This window comes from Nerophis ophidion, linkage group LG29 (genome assembly GCF_033978795.1).
Source record: "Nerophis ophidion isolate RoL-2023_Sa linkage group LG29, RoL_Noph_v1.0, whole genome shotgun sequence".
Classification (NCBI taxonomy): Eukaryota; Metazoa; Chordata; class Actinopteri; order Syngnathiformes; family Syngnathidae; genus Nerophis; species Nerophis ophidion.
In genome coordinates this window covers 15,462,564-15,486,704 of record NC_084639.1, presented here as the reverse complement: position 1 = coordinate 15,486,704, position 24,141 = coordinate 15,462,564, and the positions used below count along the sequence as shown (strand labels likewise).

The following is a 24,141-nucleotide window of genomic DNA, read 5'->3' as shown; positions in this document are numbered from 1 at the left end:
AAAAAAAAACATGTCAGAATGTACTACATTCCAAATGTTTGGACCCAATAGCCAAAATCAAAGCGAGACAAAAAACGATCACATCCGCCATGACGTCACCGCGGACGTGATATCGCGAGAGTTTAGTGCGAATGCACACGCGTTCGTTAGCATCTTTGTCCGAGTCGCGAGGTAAGAATATCTCTACTTCTAGCATTATTTGCTTATTTACTCTGTTTTACTGCCGTGTATTTAAAAAACTGTTGAGTCTTTATCTCATCTACATTTTACTGCCGTGCTTATAGGAAAACGTGAGATAATTAATGGAATAACCGCTCACATTAGCTCATGGTATTGTACGTTAGCTAAGGCCGAGGTTAGCATTGCTGATGTCGAGCTAAGCACCGTAATTGTCATTATTTAAACCTCCAAATGCGCATACTTTAGTGAATAATGGAAGACTAGTTAGTATCTACTGCTTCAACGTAGCTCCTTGTTAACAAAAGTACTTGTTAACTTATCTGCAGCGCTATGATTTAGCATAACTACTTTGGAACATAGCTACTTGTTAGCCTAGCTACGGAACAGAGCTAAGTTTTAGCCTAGCTACTTAGGAATAAAGCTAAGTTTTAGCCTAGTTACGGAATGTAGCTAAGTTTTAGCCTAGCTACTTAGGAATAAAGCTAAGTTTTAGCCTAGCTACTTGGGAAAAGGCTACTTAGGAACAGAGCTAAGTTTTAGCCCAAATATTTAGGAACAGAGCTAAGTTTTAGCCTAGCTACTTAGGAACAAAGCTAAGTTTTAGTCGAAATATTTAGGAATAGAGCTAAGTTATAGCCTAAATACTTAGGAACAGAGCTAAGTTTTAGCCTAGCTACTTAGGAATAGAGCTAAGTTTTAGCCTGAATACTTAGGAACAGAGCTAAGTTTTAGCCTAGCTACTTAGGAATAAAGCTAAGTTTTAGCCTAGTTACGGAATGTAGCTAAGTTTTAACCTAGCTACTTAGGAATAAAGCTAAGTTTTAGCCTAGCTACTTGGGAAAAAGGCTACTTAGGAACAGAGCTAAGTTTTAGCCCAAATATTTAGGAACAGAGCTAAGTTTTAGCCTAGCTACTTGGGAACAGAGCTAAGTTTTAGTCGAAATATTTAGGAATAGAGCTAAGTTATAGCCTAAAAAATTAGGAACAGAGCTAAGTTTTAGCCTAGCTACTTAGGAATAGAGCTAAGTTTTAGCCTAGCTACTTAGGAACAGAGCTAATTTTTAGCCTAGCTACTTAGGAACTGAGCTAATTCTTAGCCTAGCAGTTAGGCACAGAGCTAAGTTTTAGCCTAGTTACGGAATGTAGCTAAGTTTTAGCATAGCTACTTAGGTATCAAGCTAAGTTTTAGTCTAACTACCCAGGAGCAGAGCTAACCTTTAGCCTAGCTACGTAGGAACATAGCTAAGTTTTAGCCTAGCTACTTAGGAACAGAGCTAAGTTTTAGTCTAGTTACGGAATGTAGCTAAGTTTTAGCATAGGTACTTAGGAATCAAGCTAAGTTTTAGCCTAGCCACTTAGGAATAAAGTTACGTTTCAGCTTAGTTACTTGGGAAAAGGGCTACTTAGGAATAGAGTTAAGTTTCAGCCTTGCTACTTAGTAATAGCGCTAAGTTTTAGCCTAAATACTTAGGAACAGAGTTACATTTTAGGCTAGCTACTTAGGAACAGAGCTATATTTTAGCCTAGATACTTAGGAACATAGTTAAGTTTTAGCTTAGCTACCTAGGAACAGAGCGCTAAGTTTTAGTCTAGCTACTTAGGAACTGGCTAAGTTTTAGTCTAGCTACTTAGGAATAGAGCTAAGTTTTAGCCTAACTACTTAGGAATAGAGCTGAGCTCTTACCTCGCTACTTAAAGTGGAACATTATCACAATTTCTGAAGGGTTAAAACCAATAAAAATCAGTTCCCAATGGCTTATTTTATTTTTCAAAGTTTTTTTCAAAATTTTACCCATCACGCAATATCCCGAAAAACGGCTTCAAAGTGCCTGATTTTCACCATCGGTATATTCACCCGTCAATTATCCTGTGACGTCACAGCGTGAACCCACCAGAAACAAACATGGCGGATAGCACAGAAAGGTATAGAGATAGTAGCTCGGATTCAGACTCGGATTTCAGCGACGTAATCGACTCAACAGATTACGCATGTATTGAAAGGGATGGTTGGAGTGTGGAGGCAGGTAGCGAAAACGAAAGTGAAGAAGAAATTGAAGCTATTGAGCCATATCGCTTTGAACCGTATACAAGCGAAACCGACGAAAACAACACGACAGACAGCAACACGGGAGGAAGCGAGGACGAATTTGGCGATTATTATATAAGAAAAAAATAAAATCTAATAAATATTGACTGTTACCCACCTAAAAAAATAAAAAATATATATATTGACTGTTGTTACTCAAAATATATTAAGTGGGATTTTTCAGATAAACAAATATATACAGTAACACAAAAACAACCTGTCTCTGTGATCACTATAGGTGTATAAAATAATAATATAGTGTTAAATAAAATCAATCCCTTGGGTACAAAACTGAAAATAATACAGCTCTCCAAAAACTCCACTTCTGCTACTATTTGACATAACTGTTTATGATGTTTTGACATTTTTGCACTTTATTTTTTTATTGAAAGAAAATTCCATGAAGGGAAAAGTTGTTTGCAAATGTGGTTACAATGCTAAAATATGAAAAGTTAAAGCTAAAAAAAGAAATACACTTTGAGTTAACATTATTTCTTTATGAGCTAGGGAATATAACGACTACACTACCCAGCATCCAACGGGAGTGACGAGCATGCGCGGTAGCCCCGAAAAGTGTTGTTGCATGTTGTCACCCGGCAGTAAACGTCAAGAACTCAGCCAACACGCCTCGTCTGCATTATTTATAATTAGACTGATAACACAAATACAGTGTGATTTTGCTTTGTTTACAAGGAAAGAAAAACAAAAGTTAAAAAAGGGGGATATGTTGTATATATATGTATGTGCTGTGGTTGCTTTAAGAACGTTGCGACAGCTGCCGTTAAAGAGGTGCGTTGCTAGCCTGGTTGCTATGTTTCCGGTTGGTCCTAAAAGTGTTGGTCATGTGTTTGTACCCTGCTCAATTCTCTCAGTAAAGTTATTCATTGGATTATGTATTTTGTTTTGAACTTTATTACACCTTGGAGCGCTTTTTCCCGTCTGTTGTTTTCCTGCTTTCGCTATCTGCGCCTAATGACTGAGCTACGTGATGTCGTTTCTTGTGATGTCTCACGGAGCATTTCTGGTCGGGACGGATTCAAATAAAGAACCAACTCTTTTTCTTTACTATAGTGGTCTCGATAACAGGTACCGGTTGTCAAAAAGGGGTTCGAGTCCGAGGACTCGGTTCTTTTCTTATCGAACAACCGGGAAAACGGGTTTCGAGTATCATCCCTACAAACGAGGGACTTTCGCATCTTTTTGCCAGTGGTGCTCCTTGAATCCGTCTCTGTTCGTGTTGTTACACCCTCCGACAACACACCGACGAGGCATGATGTCTCCAAGGTACGGGAAAACTGTCGAAAAAACTGAAAAAAACAGAGCTGAATTGACTTGGTGCGTGTAATGAGATTGAGAAAATGGCTGATCGCTTCCCGATGTGACGTCACGGCTGAAAGGTCATCGCTCCGACAGGCTATCAATTGAAAGGCGTTTCAATCGCCAAATTCAACCTTTTAGAGTTCGGAAATCGGTTATAAAAAACATATGGTCTTTTTTCTGCAACATTAAGGTATATATTGACACTTACATAGGTCTGGTAATAATGTTCCCCTTCAAGAATAGAGCTACGTTTTAGCCTAGCTTCTTAGGAACAGAGCTAAATTTTAGACTAGCTAATTAGGAATAGAGCTACGTTTTAGCCTAGCTACTTGGGAAAAGGTCTACTTGGACATAGAGCTATGTTCTACTTGGTAACACAGCTACTTGTTAGTAGTTAATTATGAACATATACATTTACATACATACGAATGCATACACGGCTAAAACATACATTTTAGCCTAGCTACTTGCAAACAGCGCTAAGTTTTAGCTTACTTTGTTACCCAACATGTACTTTAGCTTAGCTTCCTGTGCGTGGAATGCTGACTCAGCTTGAACAGTCCATTTTGGTTGGCTCCTTTTTCTTTCCACGTTATTGATCAAAGATATTTCTTGCAATACCAAATACGTCCTGTGGTCACGTGACTCTCCTTTTCTACATCAAATGTCCTTGTCCACGTAAGGATATTATTTCCTCTTTCTCCTCGTCTCAGCTCCAGTCTGACTTTTGGGCCTGCTTCTGTAGCTTCAATGGCTGTGTGCGTGTGTGAGTGCACGGCAAAGTGTTGGTGGTCTTTGGACACGGAGACCACCATGTCTACTTGTCCTTCATTGTCTTTCAGGACTCTGCTTCCCTTTTTGCTCCAGACTACTTGAACTTGCAGGGATCCTTCCCACCGGACACATCTTGAACATTTCTCGTCCTCTTGCCTCACAGAACCTTTGACGTCTCCACTTTGTGACGACATGTCTCAGAGGTCCCAGATGGACGGCGCTCAACAAGGCTTCGCCGCGGGTCGAGGGCTCCTTGCCGCTGCAGAGACTCTAAACTTTGGCATGAATCAGATGGTGGGTGGGAATTCTGGGGGGGGCGGTGGCATGGAGGGCCAGGAGAGCAGCTCCCGCATGTCCCGGGGTGGTGGCGGCCAACTTGGCAGCACCATGAAGCTTTTTGCCAGCTTGGGGCTGTCGCCCTCAGATCTGGATGCTCTGGCCCAGATTCCAGAGGAGGACATCAGTGTGGAGACCCTGCCGAAAATCCTCATGCAGCTCAAGAACCGCAAAGGGGACATGGGGCGGGGAGCAGCCGCCATGTCCTCGAATGAGTCCTACAGAGGCGGCGGCTGGGACAATGAGGGCAGGATGGGCGGGACATCTTTGAATCAGGGGTCTGGCCAGTCAGATTTTGGTTTCACTTCCCGGCAGGAGGTCTCCCTCAGCCGCGGGCAAGGCTTTAATTATGGCGGTCCCGGCCTGGGAGATGGCGGCAGAGGGATGTACTCCTCCGAGCTCTCGCACCAGGACTCCTACAGCAACCTGCAGGGGGCGTCTATGTCCCAGTCTGCCTTTTTGCAGAGGAGCGGCTCCCCTTCACAAGGAAAAGTTCAAGACTTCTTGGGAGTCCCACCCCCCATGTTTCCTCACGTGTGCTCTCTTTGCGACTTTGACGTGCATTCCACCATGGTGAGTACCGCCACGCCTCCCGCCGTAGTCACACGGGACCTCAGAGTCGCTGCTCCATCCCATTTGTCCTCTTCCCGTCACAACTTTTTGTCCTTGCACACCTAATGCTAAAGTACAATCTTTGTAAACACAACTACTACTACACTAAGCCGGGAATGCGTGGTTTGTGGTGGCGCCGTAAGATCCTGTGCTGATTGTGCGTGTGCGTGCAGGAGTGGAACCAGCATACAAATGGCTTGCGACACACGGAGAACAGGCGTTTGCTGCTCAACATGTGAGTCTTTATACACACACACACACACACACACTTTGTATTGACCTCCTCTGTGACCCTGCAGGTATCCTGAGTGGGACCCAAATGTGGCTTCAAGTCGAAGGTAAAACACATACATCGTGTGACACGTTTAGGGATCATTGGCGTGTTGCTCACATGTTGTGTGTGCTCCAGCAGCCTCATGGAGTCCACCAACATGTCAGCAGGGTTGCTCGGACCGCCCCCCTCAGGACCTGGATCGGCAGCCGGGATGATGTCCGGTTGGGGTGAGACAGATCTTTCCTGGGTTGCCGTCATGGCCGCACCCTTCTTCATGAGTACTATATCGACCGCGTTTGTTTGTTTCAGGATCGGGAATGGGATCAGGAATGGGTTACGGAACGTCCGGGAACCAGTCAGTAAACCAACCATTCGTGGTTGGCGGACCAATCGTGGTTGGTTTTTGTTGATGGTCCATCTTGTACACGTTAGAACAGGGGTGCCCAAATGTTTTCGGCTGTGGGCTCCCGACTAACACATCAAAGGATGCGGGGGTAATTTTGGTAGATTCACCTTCAAAACCAGTACACTATATTGCCAAAAGTATTTTTCCACACATCCAAATGTTCAGAATCAAGTGTCCTAACAATTTGGCCCGCAGTAATAGTGATAGGTGTATAAAATCAAGCACTTAAGCATGGAGACTGTAAAGCACGTCGCCACTGGACTCTAGAGCAGTGGAGACGCGTTCTCTGGAGTTACGAATCACGCTTTTCCATCTGGCAATATGATGGACAAGTCTGGGTTTGGAGGTTGCCAGGAGAACGGTACATTTCGTACTGCTTTGTGTGAAGGAGGAATTATGGTGCGGGGTTGTGTGTCAGGAGTTGGGTTTTGCCCCTTAGTTCCAATGAATGCTTTGAATGCTCCAGAATACCAAAACATTTTGGACATTTCCATGCCCCCAACCTTGTGGGAACAGTTTGGAGCGGGCCCCTTCCTCTTCCAACATGACTGTGCACCAGTGCTCAAAGCAAGATCCATAAAGACATGGATGACAGAGTCTGGTGTGGATGAACTTGACTGGCCTGCACGGAGTCCTGACCCGAAGCCGATAGAACACCTTTAGGATGAATTAGAACGACGACTGAGAGCCAGGCCTTCTCGACCAACATCAGTGTGTGACCTCACCAATGTGCTTTTGGAAGATAGGTAGAAAATTCCTAAAACACGCTTTGCAACCTTGTGGACAGCCTTTCCAGAAGAGTTGAAGCTGTAATAGCTGCAAAAGGTGCACCAACATCATATTGAACCCTATGAGTTAGGAATGGGATGGCACTTTAAGTTCATATGTGAGTCAAGGCAGGTGGCTAATACTTTTCGCAATACAGTGTATATATACTTTTTAAAAGAACTAGAAAATGCAATTTCAATACAAATTTTTTGTGAATGCTGAAGAGCCAAACTAAAATACAAATAGTTAGCACAATCCCCAGATAGCGTCAAAATAAGAGCACAATGAGCTGAAAACACTAGCATGGTGACGGTACTACGATGATATGTTAAAAGCATGCTCATTTTAGCATTGGTGAAATACCAGAGTATATGACATTGAGGTTTGGCCCTGCGATGAGGTGGCGACTTGTCCAGGGTGTACCCCGCCTTCCGCCCGATTGTAGCTGAGATAGGCGCCAGCGCCCCCTGCGACCCCGAAAGGGAATAAGCGGTAGAAAATGGATGGATGGATGGATGACATTGAGGTTTACACTTGCTAAATTACAAACCCCGTTTCCATATGAGTTGGGAAATTGTGTTGGATGTAAATATAAACAGAATACAATGATTTGCAAATCCTTTTCAACCCATATTCAATTGAATTCACTACAAAGACAAGATATTTGATGTTCAAACTCAAACTTATTTTTTTTTTTGCAAATAATTAACTTAGAATTCCATGGCTGCAACACGTGCCAAAGTAGTTGGGAAAAGGTATGTTCACCACTGTGTTACATCACCTTTTCTTTAAAAAACACTCAATAAACGTTTGGGAACTGAGGAAACTAATTGTTGAAGCTTTGAAAGTGGAATTCTTTCCCAATCTTGTTTTATGTAGAGCTTCAGTCGTTCAACAGTCCAGGGTTTCTGCTGTCGTATTTTACGCTTCATAATGCGCCACACATTTTCGATGGGAGACAGGTCTGGACTGCAGGCGGGCCAGGAAAGTACCCGCACTCGTTTTTTAAGAAGCCACGCTGTTGTAACACATGCTGAATGTGGCTTGGCATTGTCTTGCTAAAATAAGCAGGGGCGTCCTTGAAAAAGACGGCGTCTAGATGGCAGCATATGTTGTTCCAAAACCTGTATGTACCTTTCAGCATTAATGGTGCCTTCACAGATGTGTAAGTTACCCATGCCATGGGCACTAATGCACTCCAATACCATCACAGATGCTGGCTTTTGAACTTTGCGTCAATAACAGTCTGGATGGTTGGCTTCCCCTTTGGTCGGGGTGACACGATGTCAAATATTTCCCAAATCAATTTGAAATGTGGACTCGTCAGACCACAGAACACTTTTCCACTTTGCATCAGTCCATCTTAGAAGATCTCGGGCCCAGAGAAGCCGGCGGTGTTTCTGGATGTTGTTGATAAATGGCTTTCGCTTTGCATAGTAGAGCATTAACTTGCACTTACAGATGTAGCGACAAACTGTATTTAGTGACAGTGGTTTTCTGAAGTGTTCCTGAGCCCATGTGGTGATATCCTTTAGAGATTGATGTCGGTTTTTGATACAGTGCCGTCAGAGGCATCGAAGGTCACGGTCATTCAATGTTGGTTTCCGGCCATGCCGCTAACGTGGAGTGATTTCTCCAGATTCTCTGAACCTTTTGATGAGATTATGGACCGTAGATGTTGAAATCCCTAAAATGTCTTGCAATTGCACTTTGAGAAACGTTGTTCTTAAACTGTTTGACTATTTGCACATGCAGTTGTGAACAAAGGGGTGTACTTCGCCCTATCCTTTCTAGTGAAAGACTGAGCATTTTTTGGGAAGCTTTTTTTATACCCAATCATGGCACCCACCTTTTCCAAATTATCCTGCACACCTGTGGGATGTTCCAAATAAGTGTTTGATGAGCATTCCTCAAATTTATCAGTATTTATTGCCACCTTTCCCAACTTCTTTGTCACGTGTTGCTGGCATCAAATTCTAAAGTTAATGATTTGAAAAAAAAATGCTAACCAGTTTGAACATCAAATATGTTGTCTTTGTAGCATATTTGTATAATATTGGTTGAAATAATTTGCAAATCATTGTATTCCGTTTATATCCAAACTCATATTTAAACAGGGTTTGTAGTTTTTAAAGACAGCATGTTAATGTTAGCATGGTAAAATGCTAATTGTAATGTATTACTCAGGTGTGTATCTGAAAAATTAGTTTAAAAACGCTAGTATGCTAACGTTAGCATCCGTCTAGTACCAAAATCTGAGTGAGGTGTACGCCAACAAAACAAAAACAAAAAAAGCTAGCATGTTAAGAGGTGTCATTGGTTAGTAACAAAATATTTGACGCTGAGGTCTATACCTGCAAATTTAGCAAAAAAAGATAGCATGCTAATATTGGAATGCTAACAATTGCGCATCCATCCAGCCATTTTCTACCACTTGTCACTCTCGGGGCTCATGGGGGCGCTGAGGCCTATCCCAGCTGCATCCGGGCAGAAGGCGGTGTACACCCTGGACAAGTTAAAGATTGAGCTACAGGGCACAAATTGCCCCGGGGCCGCACTTTTCTGTGGGTTCAGATCAGGGGATGCTGTGGTTTGTGCAGCCCTTTGAGGCGGCACAAACTTTGATTGATTGACTTGGGACACCCCTCTTTTACATCATGAATTCTATGGGGCGAATGTGAGTTTGGTGATGAAGAAGTGAGATGTTTTCGCAGACGAGGAGCAGGGTCGTGGTGGTCAATTATAACAGGAAGCCCCTCAGCAACAACACTTTGTTGGCCTTCGCGGAACCTTTCGGGCGTCTGCAGGAGCACCTGATCCTCAGTCACAAGGTACACATGGCGGCCACGCCTGTTGTGGATGTTCGCCTTACCAGCAAGGGATATTGACGATGCATTGTCCCGCGTGTGTCCACAGGCCTTCTTAGAGATGGAGAGTCACGAGGACGCGCAGGACATGGTCAACTACTACCAGCGGAACCCAGCTACACTCTACGGGAAGACTCTCAACTTCTACCTGTCCAAATCGCTCATGGTCATTGAGGTGAGGCCACCGGACGGAACACTCGCACTTTCCGCCGCCAACTTTTGACGCGCCCCTTTTGTCGCACCCATAGAAAAAGCGAACGTCGGACAGGACGGGCGACGGGCAGTCCCGGGAGGCCAAGATTGAAGGCAGTCAGGTGGTGTTCTTCTCCAACGTGCCCAGAGAAAAACAGGACAGGGACGAGCTGCTGACCATCGCCGCTCGCTTCGGCACAGTCGAGAAACACCTCTTCTTGTCCAGCCAGGTGAAACCCGCACATGCTCGCTATCACTTCCTGTCGACGCTAACCCCGATGTGTCCGCCAGGCGTTCATCCAATTGGGGACGTCAGATGATGCGGACATGATGGTGAAGTACTACACCGTCAACCCCCTCACCATCCGAGGACGACCACTCGGAGTCTACACGTGCACCAAGTACAAGACCCTCAAGTAAGCCGAAACACCTGGTTACTGTAGCAACATCTCGACATCAACAAAGGGCTCAGGTGCACGTTTCTCCTTCTCTGACGCAGACTCGGCCGCAGATTGGAAAATGTTGCAGGGAATGGCAGCAAGGGTGGAGCATCAAGAAAAACGTCTCAGTCTCCTTCCAGGAGCAGAGATGAAAACAGCAGAGCCCAATCTTCTCCGGAAGATAAAGAGGACAAGGAAGGGGAGGAAGTGTCTGGAGTTGTGGAATCGGAGGAGGAGAATACAAATGAGGCAGGTGCAAAGGAGGCGGAGCCCGAGGAAAATGAAGGCAGTGTTCAGGAGAAGGTAAGAGGTCCGACGGTAAAACATGTAGGCCTCGACAAGACCCCTGTTCTCAAAGGTTGCATCATCCCAGGCTCCTGATGACAAAGATGTCACGGCGGAGACTTTGGCAGATGTTGGCGGTGCCACCATGCAGGCTGAGGGTGGGGAGGAGTCGGAGAAGCAGAAAACAGAACCAGGACCAGGAAGTCCTGAGGAACATAAGCCTGAGCAGGTAGCTTCTGCAATGAGACATCTGTCTCACTGCCGTAGGGCTGGGCAATATGGCTGAAAGCTATATCACGATAAGTGATATCGGTCTGTCGATGATTATTGATGTTTTTATGACCTGTCGAAAGTAAAATACAAATATGAGTAAACATTTTAATATGAAATGTAATCTTCCTTTGATTATAACCCCCTCGGCTATCAAGGCAGAAAAGAAACGGTCAACACTCAATTCAAACAAAATTGTGAAATCACATTGAACACTTAACAAAATGTCTCTGAATGTTCTCATTCATCCAGGTCATTGTCATCTCAGGACATTTAACTGGACTGTTTGGTTTGTTTTAGAAGACGTTTCGCCTCTCATCCGAGTAGGCTTCTTCAGTTCGTGCCCACAGACTTAGATTGGTCAGCTCTAGTCTCGCCAATGGTCTCGTCTATCCCTCAAAATTAAGGAATATGTAAGAAATGCTTAATAAAGTTTAGGAAAATACTGAAAACGTAAACATAGAGAAACATGAGAACTATTGTCTGCACTATTAAGTGCCAGGAAGTAACGGGTGTGTTCCAGAGGGTGGGTGCAGCTAAGGTGGTGAGCACGAGCGCCTTGCATCATGTACAGACCACATTGATCTGACTACGGCCTGTTTGAAAAAATCCCAAAAAATGTCATACTGTCCAAGTGACTTTTCCTCTTTTATCCACAATTTTTTTATTTTGACTCTCTTTTTCCCTCTATTCAAAGAATCAACTGCCAAGACAACCAAACATGACAGTTGGTACTGTCACCTGTTTGTCACTCCCACCGATCACTTCTGACCTTGCTCTCTGGTAACCGAGCAATGTCAAAAGTGGAGTGCCTTGGTTCAACAAACCTTGCTTCCATACTTCCACTTTCTTCCGACAAAGACGAAAAAAATAGAAGATTTTGTCAATGATATCGATGACATATACCGCGCATATATTGGTATCCTTTTATGACCCAGCCCTACACTGTTTTGAGGTCAAAGTTTAAAGCTCACTGCTGGACTTGTCAGGATGACAACTTCCTGGAGAACATGGACGAGTTTGTGACGCTGGACGAACTCGCTGATGATGAGGAGCAACTGGCCGGAAACGAAGGACCGCAGTCTGAGGGCATCGGTAAGCTGTCACATGTCTGGTGTCAGAGACGGCTGAATGTCTCATCTTTTGTCTCCTTCCTCCCTGCAGACACGTCGAGGAGAGGGGTATGTATCTGCACCCCTTCTGACCCCAGTGGGAACAATGGGAAGTGACCTGTGAACCTTGTTGTTCCGTCAGGGGATGAGGGTGGTCAACGTGACTGGTTTCAGACGAGGACACAACTTCCTGAATGAGTTGTTGGGACTGACCAAACCTTTTGGGAAGTTGGTGAGGCATCTGGTCTTGGACCGGAAACCCGAGGTAGAGTGGATCGCTGACTCGGCGACTCGCACCTGCTGACAGCTTTCTGACTGATCGTCTCCTTACTTCCTGCCAGGCCTACCTTCAGTTTACCACAGAACAAGAAGCGCTGGCGATGGTCAAGTTCTACAACAGTAACGTTTCTGCATCCGTGTGCGGGCGCTCGGTGAAGGTCAACCACTCCATGACGTACCCGACCATCAAGATACAGGTCAGCTCCTCTTCTCGAACGCCAACCTTGTTGGCGGCGGACCGACCTAACTTCCCGTTCTCGCAGCGCGAAGTCAGCCGGGTGGTGTACGTGGGTCAGCTGCCCAACAGCAATTTTTCTGACAAGGACATCTTCCAACTAGCTGAGCCCTTCGGCAAAGTCCGAAAGTATTTCCTTAACCGTTTCAAGAGAGAGGTAAGGAACTGTCGGCAGAACATGTCGCCGCAGGCCAACGAATAACACGTCTTGTTTGCATCCTGGTGCAGTGTTTCCTGGAGATGGAGAGGGCGGAGGACGCAAATGAAATGGCAGAAGCTTACACAGCCAACCAACCAAAGCTGAATGACAGACGACTGCTGGTGTATGTGAGCAGGAAGTACACGCACCTTAGATACGGGTGAGTTTCTTCTTCTCAGAGACCAGACACAGTACTTTTTGTTTGTACTGTGGCTACTGCCTGTCCAGTTGTGTCGTCGATTAACTGCTTACTCTTTGTGCAGACATGCATGTCCCAGCAAGAGGGATAAGAGTAGCACGCCTTCGAGGTCAGCCAAACATACCGAAGGAGAACCTCCAGTCAAGAAAGCCAGGAAAGAGGAAGAGGAGCAAAAGAAACCTCAAGAGGAGGAGGCGGTCAAGGAGGATGTTGAGCCATTGAAACAGCAAGAGGAGGAGGCGGTCAAGGATGATGAGCCAATGAAATCTCAAGAGGAAGAGGCGGTCAAGGACGTTGAGCCAATGAAACAGCAAGAGGAGGAGGCGGTCAAGGACGTTGAGTCAATGAAAGAGCAAGAGGAGGAGGCAGTCAAGGACGTTGAGCCAGTGAAAGAGCAAGAGGAGGAGGAGGTGGTCAAGGGCGATGAACAAATGAAAGAGCAAGAGGTGGAGGTCAGGGAGGATGATGAGCCAATGACACCTCAAGAGGAAACATCAGTCATAGACAAAAAAGAGCAATTGGAACCCCAGGATGACGAGGCACTCATTGAGGAAAAGGAGCACATGAAACCTCAAGAGGCAGCGGCAGTCAATGATGAAGAGGAGCAAATAAAACCTCCGTCAGAGCAGGTGGAAATGAGACCTGTGGATGAAGAGGATAAAAAAGTCGAAATCACACAGAAGGTTCCAGATGTTCCACACCAGAACCAGAAAGTAAGTCTTCATCCCGGACTTCAGACTTTTACTAGATGCGTAACAGTGCTTCGCCACCCACCTGTCGCAGCGAAATACTGCGGACTTTTAATGAGATCTGGCGTAATCACGTGACAAGGGTGTTGTAGTAAAGGCAACCAAAAATAGTTCTTTCCTTCTAGAGGAGTGGACGCAAAAACTTGGTCCTGCCACAATGTCAACCTGCAATCAGTACCCACAGGCGGGCATCTGTGAAGGCATTAACTTAACTCGTGGAAGATGACCGTTTTGCCTTGCAGAACCAACCTTTTCAACATCATCCCTGGCAAGCTTTGCACAAACGCACCCCTCTTTTCAACTTGTAACCAGAGGCCGTATCCCCATATAGCTGCCCGAGATAATGCCTGACATAGGATTCTCTAACTTTGAACCTCAAAAATCAGCCTCATTTGTGTCAATGAGGTGAAATTAGATTCTTGACCTTTGACTTGCTGACTTCACGTCCGTCCGTTTCAAAGTGTGAAATACGATCTGCCTTGAAAACGGAAGTATTTTATTCAGAAAGTAAACAGGATAATTTGTTTGTGTATGACTTCCTGTCCAACACAAGCGAATTTGAGCTAAATGCATCCAGTGGTTACGGCAACCTGGCAAATGTAGAAGTTGTGCGTACATACATAAGGCGGTGCAAACAGACCCATTGACCTAAAAACAGAAAAAGTCAGCCACCGGTTTGCTTCCAGTGAAAATTTGAAGTTAGCCTCAAGTCCTTAAAGAGGAACATTATCACCAGACCTATGTATCTATATATACCTTGATGTTGCAGAAAAAAGACCATATATTTTTTTAACCGATTTCCGAACTCTAAAAGGGTGAATTTGGCGATTTAAACGCCTTTCAATTGATAGCCTGTCGGAGCGATGACCTTTCACCCGTGACGTCACAACATGAAGCAATGCGCCATTTTCTCAATATCATTACACGCACCAAGTCAATCAGCTCTGTTATTTTCCGTTTTTTTTTTTACTGTTTTCCCTTACCTTTGAGACATTATGCCTCGTCGGTGTGTTGTCGGAGGGTGTAACAACACGAACAGTTGTCAAGTTGCACCAGTGGTCAAAAGATTCGAAAGTCTCTCGTTTGTTCTGCACACTTTACCGACGACAGCTATGCTACAACAGAGATGGCAAGAATGTGTGGATATCCTGCAACACTCAAAGCAGATGCATTTCCAACGATAAAGTCAACAAAATCACAAAGGTGAGTTTTGTTGATGTTATTGACTTCTGTGCTAATCAGACATATTTGGTCACGGCATGACTGCTAGCTAATTGATGCTAACATGCTATTTAGGCTAGCTGTATGTACATATTGCATCATTATGCCTAATTTCCATCTAGCCTTTCCCTTAGCCCACATTTAATGCCAAACAAACACATACCAATCGTTGGTTAGAAAGCGATCGCTGAATTCGTCCTTGCTTCCTCCTGTGCCGCTGTCTGTCTTGATATGGCTCAATAGCTTCAGTTTCTTCTTCAATTTCATTTTCGCTACCCACCTCCACACTCCAACCATCCGTTTTAATACATGCGTAATCTGTTGAATCGCTTACGGCACTGAAATCAGAGTCTGAATCCAAGCTACTATGCTATACCTTTCTGTTCTATCCGCCATGTTTGTTTCTGGTGGCTTCCCGCAGTGACGTCACAGGACAATGGACGGATGGATATAACGACAGTTAAAGGGGAACATTATCACCAGACTTATGTAAGCGTCAATATATACCTTGATGTTGCAGAAAAAAGACCATATATATTTTTTAAACTCTAATTGGGTGAATTTTGGCAAATTAAACGCCTTTCCATTATTTGCTCTCGGAGCGATGACGTCACATAGGTAGTCAACCGGCCATTTTGTCAAACACATTATACACATCAAGTCAAATCAGCTGTTATTTTCCATTTTTTCGACTGTTTTCCGTACCTTGGAGACATCATGCCTCGTCGGCGGGTGTAACAACACGATCAGGGACGGATTCAAGTTGACTTCAGTAGAATGTGCATCGATTAGCACGGCATGCTAATCGATACTAACATGCTATTTACCGGCGATGCTAGGGCAGACATGGCACAGAGATGTATGGATATCCTGCAGATGCATTTCCAACGATAAAGTCAACCAAATCACAATGGTGAGTTTTGTTGATGTTATTGACTTATATGCTAATCAGACATGTTTGGTCGCGGCATGACTGCCAGCTAATCGATGCTAACATGCTATTTAGGCTAGCTGTATGTACATTTGTAGCTATATTTGCATCCAGCGTTTCCCTCCACCCACATTTAATGCCAAACAAACACTTACCAAACGACAGATTTAAGTTGCTCCAGTGTCACAAGATGCGAAAGTCCCGAACGTTTGGTCTGCACATTTTACCGGCGATCCAAAGGCAGACATGGCCGAATAGCGTCAATAGCTATTCGCTCAATAGCTTCAGTTTCTTCTTCAATTTCCTTTTCGCTATCTGCCTCCATACTCCAACCATCCGTTTAAATACATGCGTAATCTGTTGAATCGCTTAAGCTGCTGAAATCTGAGTCTGAATCTGAGCTGATGTCGCTATATCTTGCTGTGCTATCCGCCTGCTTAGCATGTATATCACTGGATGACGTCACAGGAAAATGGACGTTGGCTTCACAGATAGCGAAAATCAGGCATTCTAAAGCATTTTTTGGGGATATTGCGTAATCGGTAAAATAAAAATAAAAACTTCGGAAAAAAAAAAGCCGCTGGGAACTGATTTTTATTTGTTTTAACCCTTCAGAAATTGTGATAATGTTCCCCTTTAAAATCAGGCACTTTGAAGCCGTTTTTCGGGATATTGCTTGATGGGTAAAATTTTGAGAAAAACTTCGAAAAATAAAATAAGCCACTGGGAACTGATTGTTATTGGTTTTAACCCTTCAGAAATGGTGATAATGTTCCCCTCTAACGAGTGTGTCGTTGTGATGCAGCTGACCGAGGAGGAGGAAGTCGCCATAGAGAATTCTGCCAGCCAGACCGCCCCGCCAGCTGTAGCCAACCCGCAGGCCGCGTCTCTACCGCTGCCGCCATTTGATGCCAACAGACCAATCGGTAAGAGGCTACTTTTTACCACAATTTTCTCACCGAAAACTGCCGGTTGTAATGGCGAAGGCCCAGGTTGACGTCAAAGTGTTTGTGTGCAGGTGTGGAACAGGTGAAGATGGGCTACTACTGCCGCGTCTGTCTCCTCTTCTACTCCAACGAGGAGATGGCCAAGATTACGCACTGCTGCAGCCGGACACACTACGACAAGCTTCAGGTGAGGCTCCGCCCACATGGCGTCCAGTGAGAAGGTGGGGCTGCTTATCACCCTAATCGTTTGTTTCTAGAAACATCTGGAGAAGGAAAAAAGCAAGGAGAAGAAACGAGCTAAGACGTCTGCGTGACCTCGTCTTCAAACCAACAAGGCGACTTTTTTTCATACTTATTTTATTTACTGATTTAAACTGCTTTATCACAAATATAGCGACGTATGTTGTTGTCCTGCTAGCAGTGATGTGTTCTTGTCGCACTTCCTATCTTATCTAAATGTGAACAAGCGTTCAGGATGGGAGGACAGGCGGAGGAGTCAACAATATTCTGCGTTAGTGATTTAAGTTGGAATGTTTTTCAAAAATAAATGTTTTACTCTTAAATTTTTCACATTGCTTTATTGTGAAAGGAATGGAAAGTAAAACAAATAAAAATGTTCTTTCAGCTCGCAGTTTTCATCTTCTCCTGAAATGACAAAAACACAGAATAAAAAGTTGATTTACACGCACACACGTGATACCTCAGAATATGAATTTCACTTGTTTTCTAACAGCTGCTACTGTGACACACACTTGGGGCTAAAACAAAGTGTTGAGTGTTTGCTCCCCAGAACATAACATGCCTTTTAAAAAGAAAACAATAGAATGTAATACAATCAACTACAGTAGTTTAAAGGCCTACTGAAACCCACTACTACCGACCACGCAGTCTGATAGTTTATATATCAATAATGAAATATTAACATTGCAACACATGCCAATACGGCCTTTTTAGTTTACTAAATTACAATTTTAAATTTCCTGGGAGTTTCGTCTACAAAACGTTGTGTAATGATGACGTGTACGCAAGACGTCATGGGTTTTTAGGAAATATGAGCGCTGCACACACACACAGCTAAAAGTTGTCTGCTTTAACGGCATAATTACACAGTATTTTGGAGATCTGTGTTGCTGAATCTTTTGCAATTTGTTCAATTAATATTGGAGAAGTCACAGTAGAAAGATGGAGTTGGGAAGCTTTAGTCTTTAGCCACACAAAAACACGGTGATTCCTTGTTCAAAATTCCCGGAGGTGAAAATTTCCTATGGATCCCGACCACATGTCAACCAGCAGGTTTCGGTGAGAAAATTGTGGTTAAAAAGTCAGTTCTTACCAGAGAAAAGGTGAGCTTGTGCCGTCCATAGCTGCCGTCAACTTCCATTAGACACTGGCCTCAAGACACCCGTGGACACACACCTCCGACTATCAGGTACTATTTAACTCACTAAAACACTAGCAACACAATAGAAAGATAAGGGATTTCCCAGAATTATCCTAGTAAATGTGTCTAAAAACATCGGAATCCGTCCCAATGCAATCACGGTTTGTTTTTTTTTACTTTTTTTTTTCTAGTCCGTCGCTATCAATATCCTCAAACACAAATATTTCATCCTCGCTCAAATTAATGGGTAAATTGTAATTTTCTCGGTCCAAATAGCTCTTTTTGTTGGAGTTTCCCATTAAAAACAATGTGAATATGTGAGGAGTCATCAACATGTGACGGTAAAGTCAGGGCTTTTCTGTTAGCACCGAAAGTTACGAACTTTATCATGGATGTTCTCTACTAAATCCTTTCAGCAAAAATATGGCAATATCGCGAAATGATCAAGTATGACACATAGAATGGACCTGCTATCCCCGTTTAAATAAGAAAATCTCATTTCAGTAGGCCTTTAAAGGCTGATAAAAAAAAGCCTTGCCTTTACCGGAAGTAGCAGCCTCCAGCAGCAAGAGCTATTCAGGCCGAGAAAGCGACAATTTCCCCATTAATTTGAGCGAGGATGAAACATTTGTGGCTGAGGATATTGAAAGTGAAGGACTAGGAAAAAAAAAAAAGGCGATTGCATTGGGAGCGATTCAGATGTTTTTAGACACATTTTCCAGGATAATTCTGGGGGATCCCTTATCTTTCTATTGTGTTGCTAGTGTTTTAGTGAGATTAAATAGTACCTGATAGTCGGAGGGGTGTGTCCACGGGTGTGTTGACGCCAGTGTCTGAGGGAAGTCACGGCAGCTGCATGGACGGCGCAAGCTCCGCAGATCTCCGGTAAGAGGCGACTTTTTACCACAATTTTCTCACGGAAACCTGCCAGTCGACAAGTGGTGAGGAACCATGTTCGCTTGACCGCTCTGATCCATAGTAAAGTTTCACCTCCGGGAATTTTAAACAAAAAAACACTGTGTGTTTGTGTGGCTAAAGGCTAAAAGCTTCCCAACTCCATCTTTCTACTGTGACTTCTCCATTATTAAACAAATTGCAAAAGATTCAGCAACACAGATGTCCAAAATACTGTGTAATTATGCGGTCAAAGCAGACGACTTTTAGCTGTGTGTGTGTGCAGCCCTCATATTTCCAAACAGTCCGTGCACGTCACGCGTACACGTCATCATTACACGTTTTCAAGAAGAAACTCCCGGGAAATTTAAAATTGCAATTTAGTAAACTAAAAAGGCCGTATTGGCATGTGTTGCAATGTTAATATTTCATCATTGATATATAAACTGTCAGACTGTGTGGTCGGTAGTAGTAGGCCTTTAAAAAGAAAACAATAGAATGTAGTACAATCAACTACAGTAGTTTAACATGTAAAAATCGTCTCGTCCCAGGTGGCTAGCAATGCAGCTAATTGGAGCAATCAATTCCTCCTCTAACTCACTTTAAAAATGCATCCGAAAACCGCCAACAATCTAGCGTAACCTGTACAACCAAACTGTTCTGACATTGTTATTGTAAGAGCAAAAACTGAGAAACTACTTTCTATGGTAAATATTGAACATATTATTAAGAAGGTGAATGTTACTACATTATATATATACTTGCAGTGTGTATATTGTACATATTACATATTGTTATGGTGTATGTTAAGTACATTATATATATGTATATATATATATATATAGATACATACAATACATATATATATACATACATATATATACATACATATATATATGTATACATATATATTTATATATATGTATGTGTATACATATATATTTATATATATGTATACACATACATGTATATACATATACATATATATTTATATATATGTATACACATACATATATATACATACATATGTATGTGTGGGAAAAATCACAAGATTACTTCATCTCTACAGAACTGTTTCATGAGGGGTTCTCTCAATCATCAGGACATACATATTGCGCTCTACCACGGTATCGAGCACTATTCTCTGGATAATCCATGTAGCTGAGATAGGCGCCAGCGCCCCCCGCGACCCCAAAAGGGAATAAGCGGTAGAAAATGGATGGATGGATACATACATATACATGTATACACATACATATATATACATACATATGAATATATATATACATACATACATATATATATATATATATATATACATACATACATATATACATACATATGAAAATATATATACATATATATATATATATACACATAAATAAATGATAAATGGGTTGTACTTGTATAGCGCTTTTCTACCTTCAAGGTACTCAAAGCGCTTTGACACTACTTCCACATTTACCCATTCACACACTGATGGAGGGAGCTGCCATGCAAGGCGCCAACCAGCACCCATCAGGAGCAAGGGTGAAGTGTCTTGCTCAGGACACAACGGACGTGACAAGGTTGGTACTAGGTGGGATTTGAACCAGGGACCCCCGGGTTGCGCACGGCCACTCTTCCACTGTGCCACGTATATATATATATATATATATATATATATATATATACATATATATATATATATATACATACATATACACACATACATATATATATATACACACACACTTGCAGTGTGTATATTGTACATACTATATAATGTAATAAAATTGTCTGTTATTACATTATATATAGACTTGAAGTGTGTATATAAAACGTTGATGGAGCGTTTTGAAGGTTTTTTTAGAGGCTTCGACGGCAAAGTGACTCCTATTCGCTGCATCTTCCAAGCTTTTTTATAATTTTCAAAATACCGAAAAAAAGAGACATGTTCTTGACTCTCATGATTGTGAAAGATAGGCAAAATTCCCTAAAAAGTGCAGTTCCCCTTTTAGTAAGCAGAATAAGGCGTGCAATCTGTCTTCGTTAATATGCACAATGTATGCTGATCATCAACAGGCTCACAATGCTGGGAGGAGAAGATGGAAATATAATTATTTAGCGTGCGCAATGTGATTTATCAACACTTATCATCATTTTGCAAGCACTATTTTGCTGACAGTTCGACATGCGGCTAGACAAGAACCAGTCTTATGCGTGTCAACATTTTGGACATATCGTCTATTCAACAATTTTCTGTTGCTGCTGGATTACTTAAGGGACGGGTTTAAAAGTAAATTTCATTGATGTCTGTTGGCCTTTTCTGCTCTTCGTTTTTTTTATTTATTTAGTGGTTGGTCTACCACAAGCGGTACATAAGCGCCATCTTGTGGTATGCCACAGAATCACCTAATTCAATATTCAAAAACAGTGATACTGTTCAAACTGTGTGTAATGTTACACTTGACAACATTAATCATAAATACACTTCCATCCATCCATTTCTACCGCTTATTCCCTTTTGGGGTTGCGGGGGGCGCTGGCGCATATCTCACCTACAATCGGGCGGAAGGCGGGGTACACCTTGGACAAGTCGCCACCTCATCGCAGATAGACAGACAACATTCACACTCACATTCAAACACTAGGGCCAATTTAGTGTTGCCAATCAACCTATCCCCAGGTGCATGTCTTTGGAAGTGGGAGGAAGCCGGAGTACCCGGAGGGAACCCACGCATTCACGGGGAGAACATGCAAACTCCACACAGAAAGATCCCGAGCCTGGGATTGAACCCAGGACTGCCGGACCTTTGTACTGTGAGGCAGACGCACTAACCCCTCTGCCACCGTGAAGCCCGATAAATACACTTGTTAAATAAAACCTCTGCCTTGTTATTAATGAATACTTAGGCCTCCTACGCTACTGTATTTTAATGTTGGTCATAGTAAAACTGTTTATTTTGTTGACCACTGACGGACAGTTTTCTGAGGTGGTACATGGTGAATAAAGTTTGAGAACTACTGGTATAATATATCAATTACAGAAAAGACGTTTTTCAATATGCATTTTCTTGCGTTTGAGTCCTTCCAGATGCGATCCACAGGCTGGTGCACGGAATGAAGTGTCAGTGTTTTTGTTGTCTAGACTGTGATTCAGAAAAGGTGTTAGACTACTGATGTGTGCTGTCGGTTCAACACATCGCACAAGTAGGAGCATGATAACATCAATGTGCAGAAAATGAGTTTCTCAGGGGTAAAAGCCCCGTATGAATACAAAATCCTCATTTACTGTCTGCACCCCTTTTCAATTGCACAAGCGGTCTTGGTAGATCACACGCAACACACCCACTCATAGTACACAGTATTTTCTTTTTTGCACACGCTGTCCAGCGTGTGGTATTTAGATCTTAGTAAATCAGGCCCTATGTTCATTAAACTGTTTCCAACCTTCTGACAGTCTGCAAAAAGTCCACTGTCACTTTCATTGTGTCAGCCGCGTCCTTTGTGGCTTGCAGTTGTGTTGCGGCTTGTGTGTTGTCCTTTGTATTAGTTGTCAAACCTGACACATATCTTTGCTTGATCTGTTACTTTTGGTTTATTATACCTGATATTTGTAATGTTATACCTGATACTTGTAATGTTATGCCTGATACTTGCGGTGTTATACTCGATACTTGTGTTATTACTGACATTTGTGGTGTTATACCTGATATTTGTAATGTTATGCCTGATACTTGCGGTGTTATACTCGATATTGGCTGTGTTATACCCGATACTTGCGGTGTTATACTCAATACTTGCGGTGTTATATCCGATACTTGTGGTGTTATACCTGATACTTGTTGTGTTGTTGCTGACATTTGTGGTGTTATACCTGATACTTGTCATGTTATACCTGATACTTGTGGTGTTATACCTGATACTTGTTGTGTTGTTGCTGACATTTGTGGTGTTATACCTGATACTTGTCATGTTATACCTGATACTTGTCATGTTATACCTGATACTTGTGGTGTTATAACTGATACTTGTGATGTTATGCTTGATACTTGCGGTGTTATCCTCGATACTTGCGGTATTATACCCGATACTTGCGGTGTTATACCCGATACTTGTGGTGTTATACCCGATACTTGTGTTGTTGTACCTGACATTTGTGGTGTTATACCTGATACTTGTGATGTTATGCTCGATACTTGCGGTGTTATATCCGATACTTGTGGTCTTATACCTGATACTTGTTGTGTTGTTACTGACATTTGTGGTGTTATACCTGATACTTGTAATGTTATACCTGATACTTGTGGTGTTATACCCGATACTTGTGTTGTTATACCTGACATTTGTGGTGTTATACCTGATACTTGTAATGTTATACCTGATACTTGTGGTGTTATGCTTGATACTTGCGGTGTTATCCAAGATACTTGCGGTATTATACCCGATACTTGCGGTGTTATACCCGATACTTGCGGTGTTATAACTGATACTTGTGATGTTATGCTTGATACTTGCGGTGTTATCAAAGATACATGCGGTATTATACCTGATACTTGTGGTGTTATACCCGATACTTGTGTTGTTATACCTGACATTTGTGGTGTTATACCTGATACTTGTAATGTTATACCTGATACTTGTGGTGTTATGCTTGATACTTGCGGTATTATACCCGATACTTGCGGTGTTATACCCGATACTTGCGGTGTTATAACTGATACTTGTGATGTTATGCTTGATACTTGCGGTGTTATCAAAGATACATGCGGTATTATACCTGATACTTGTGGTGTTATACCCGATACTTGTGTTGTTATACCTGACATTTGTGGTGTTATACCTGATACTTGTAATGTTATACCTGATACTTGTGGTGTTATACCCGATACTTGTGTTGTTATACCTGACATTTGTGGTGTTATACCTGATACTTGTAATGTTATACCTGATACTTGTGGTGTTATGCTTGATACTTGCGGTATTATACCCGATACTTGCGGTGTTATACCCGATACTTGCGGTGTTATAACTGATACTTGTGATGTTATGCTTGATACTTGCGGTGTTATCAAAGATACATGCGGTATTATACCTGATACTTGTGGTGTTATACCCGATACTTGTGTTGTTATACCTGACATTTGTGGTGTTATACCTGATACTTGTAATGTTATACCTGATACTTGTGGTGTTATACCC

General features: G+C 42.7%; 2 protein-coding genes across 7 annotated transcripts in view; one reads left to right on the top strand and one right to left on the bottom strand.

The window, feature by feature from the left end:
- The first annotated feature begins 68 nt into the window (after positions 1-68).
- LOC133546113 (matrin-3-like) lies at positions 69-17,306 on the top strand. Of its 4 annotated transcripts, XM_061891961.1 has the most exons (22): positions 69-171; positions 4,524-5,269; positions 5,482-5,543; positions 5,608-5,646; positions 5,718-5,809; positions 5,892-5,977; positions 9,471-9,587; positions 9,673-9,798; positions 9,872-10,045; positions 10,107-10,231; positions 10,315-10,558; positions 10,629-10,769; positions 11,800-11,905; positions 11,975-11,991; positions 12,065-12,187; positions 12,264-12,398; positions 12,465-12,593; positions 12,665-12,795; positions 12,899-13,547; positions 16,541-16,661; positions 16,754-16,869; positions 16,940-17,306. In XM_061891961.1, the coding sequence occupies exons 1-22, from the start codon at positions 132-134 to the stop codon at positions 16,994-16,996; spliced, it is 3,576 nt and encodes a 1,191-aa protein (XP_061747945.1). In that variant the 5' UTR covers positions 69-131; the 3' UTR covers positions 16,997-17,306. The 4 variants fall into 4 exon arrangements, with proteins under 4 accessions (XP_061747945.1, XP_061747944.1, XP_061747943.1 ...); XM_061891960.1 differs by having other exon boundaries at positions 5,721-5,809; positions 12,264-12,593; XM_061891959.1 differs by having other exon boundaries at positions 12,264-12,593.
- LOC133546112 (zinc finger protein 638-like) overlaps positions 17,035-24,141 on the bottom strand; it is a 51,444-nt gene continuing 44,337 nt past the window's right edge. For all 3 annotated transcript variants that reach the window (XM_061891956.1, XM_061891957.1, XM_061891958.1), the window contains one exon: positions 17,035-17,327. In XM_061891956.1, coding sequence (XP_061747940.1) covers positions 17,304-17,327 — 24 coding nt within the window. In that variant the 3' untranslated portion in view covers positions 17,035-17,303. The remainder of the gene's footprint in view (positions 17,328-24,141) is intronic.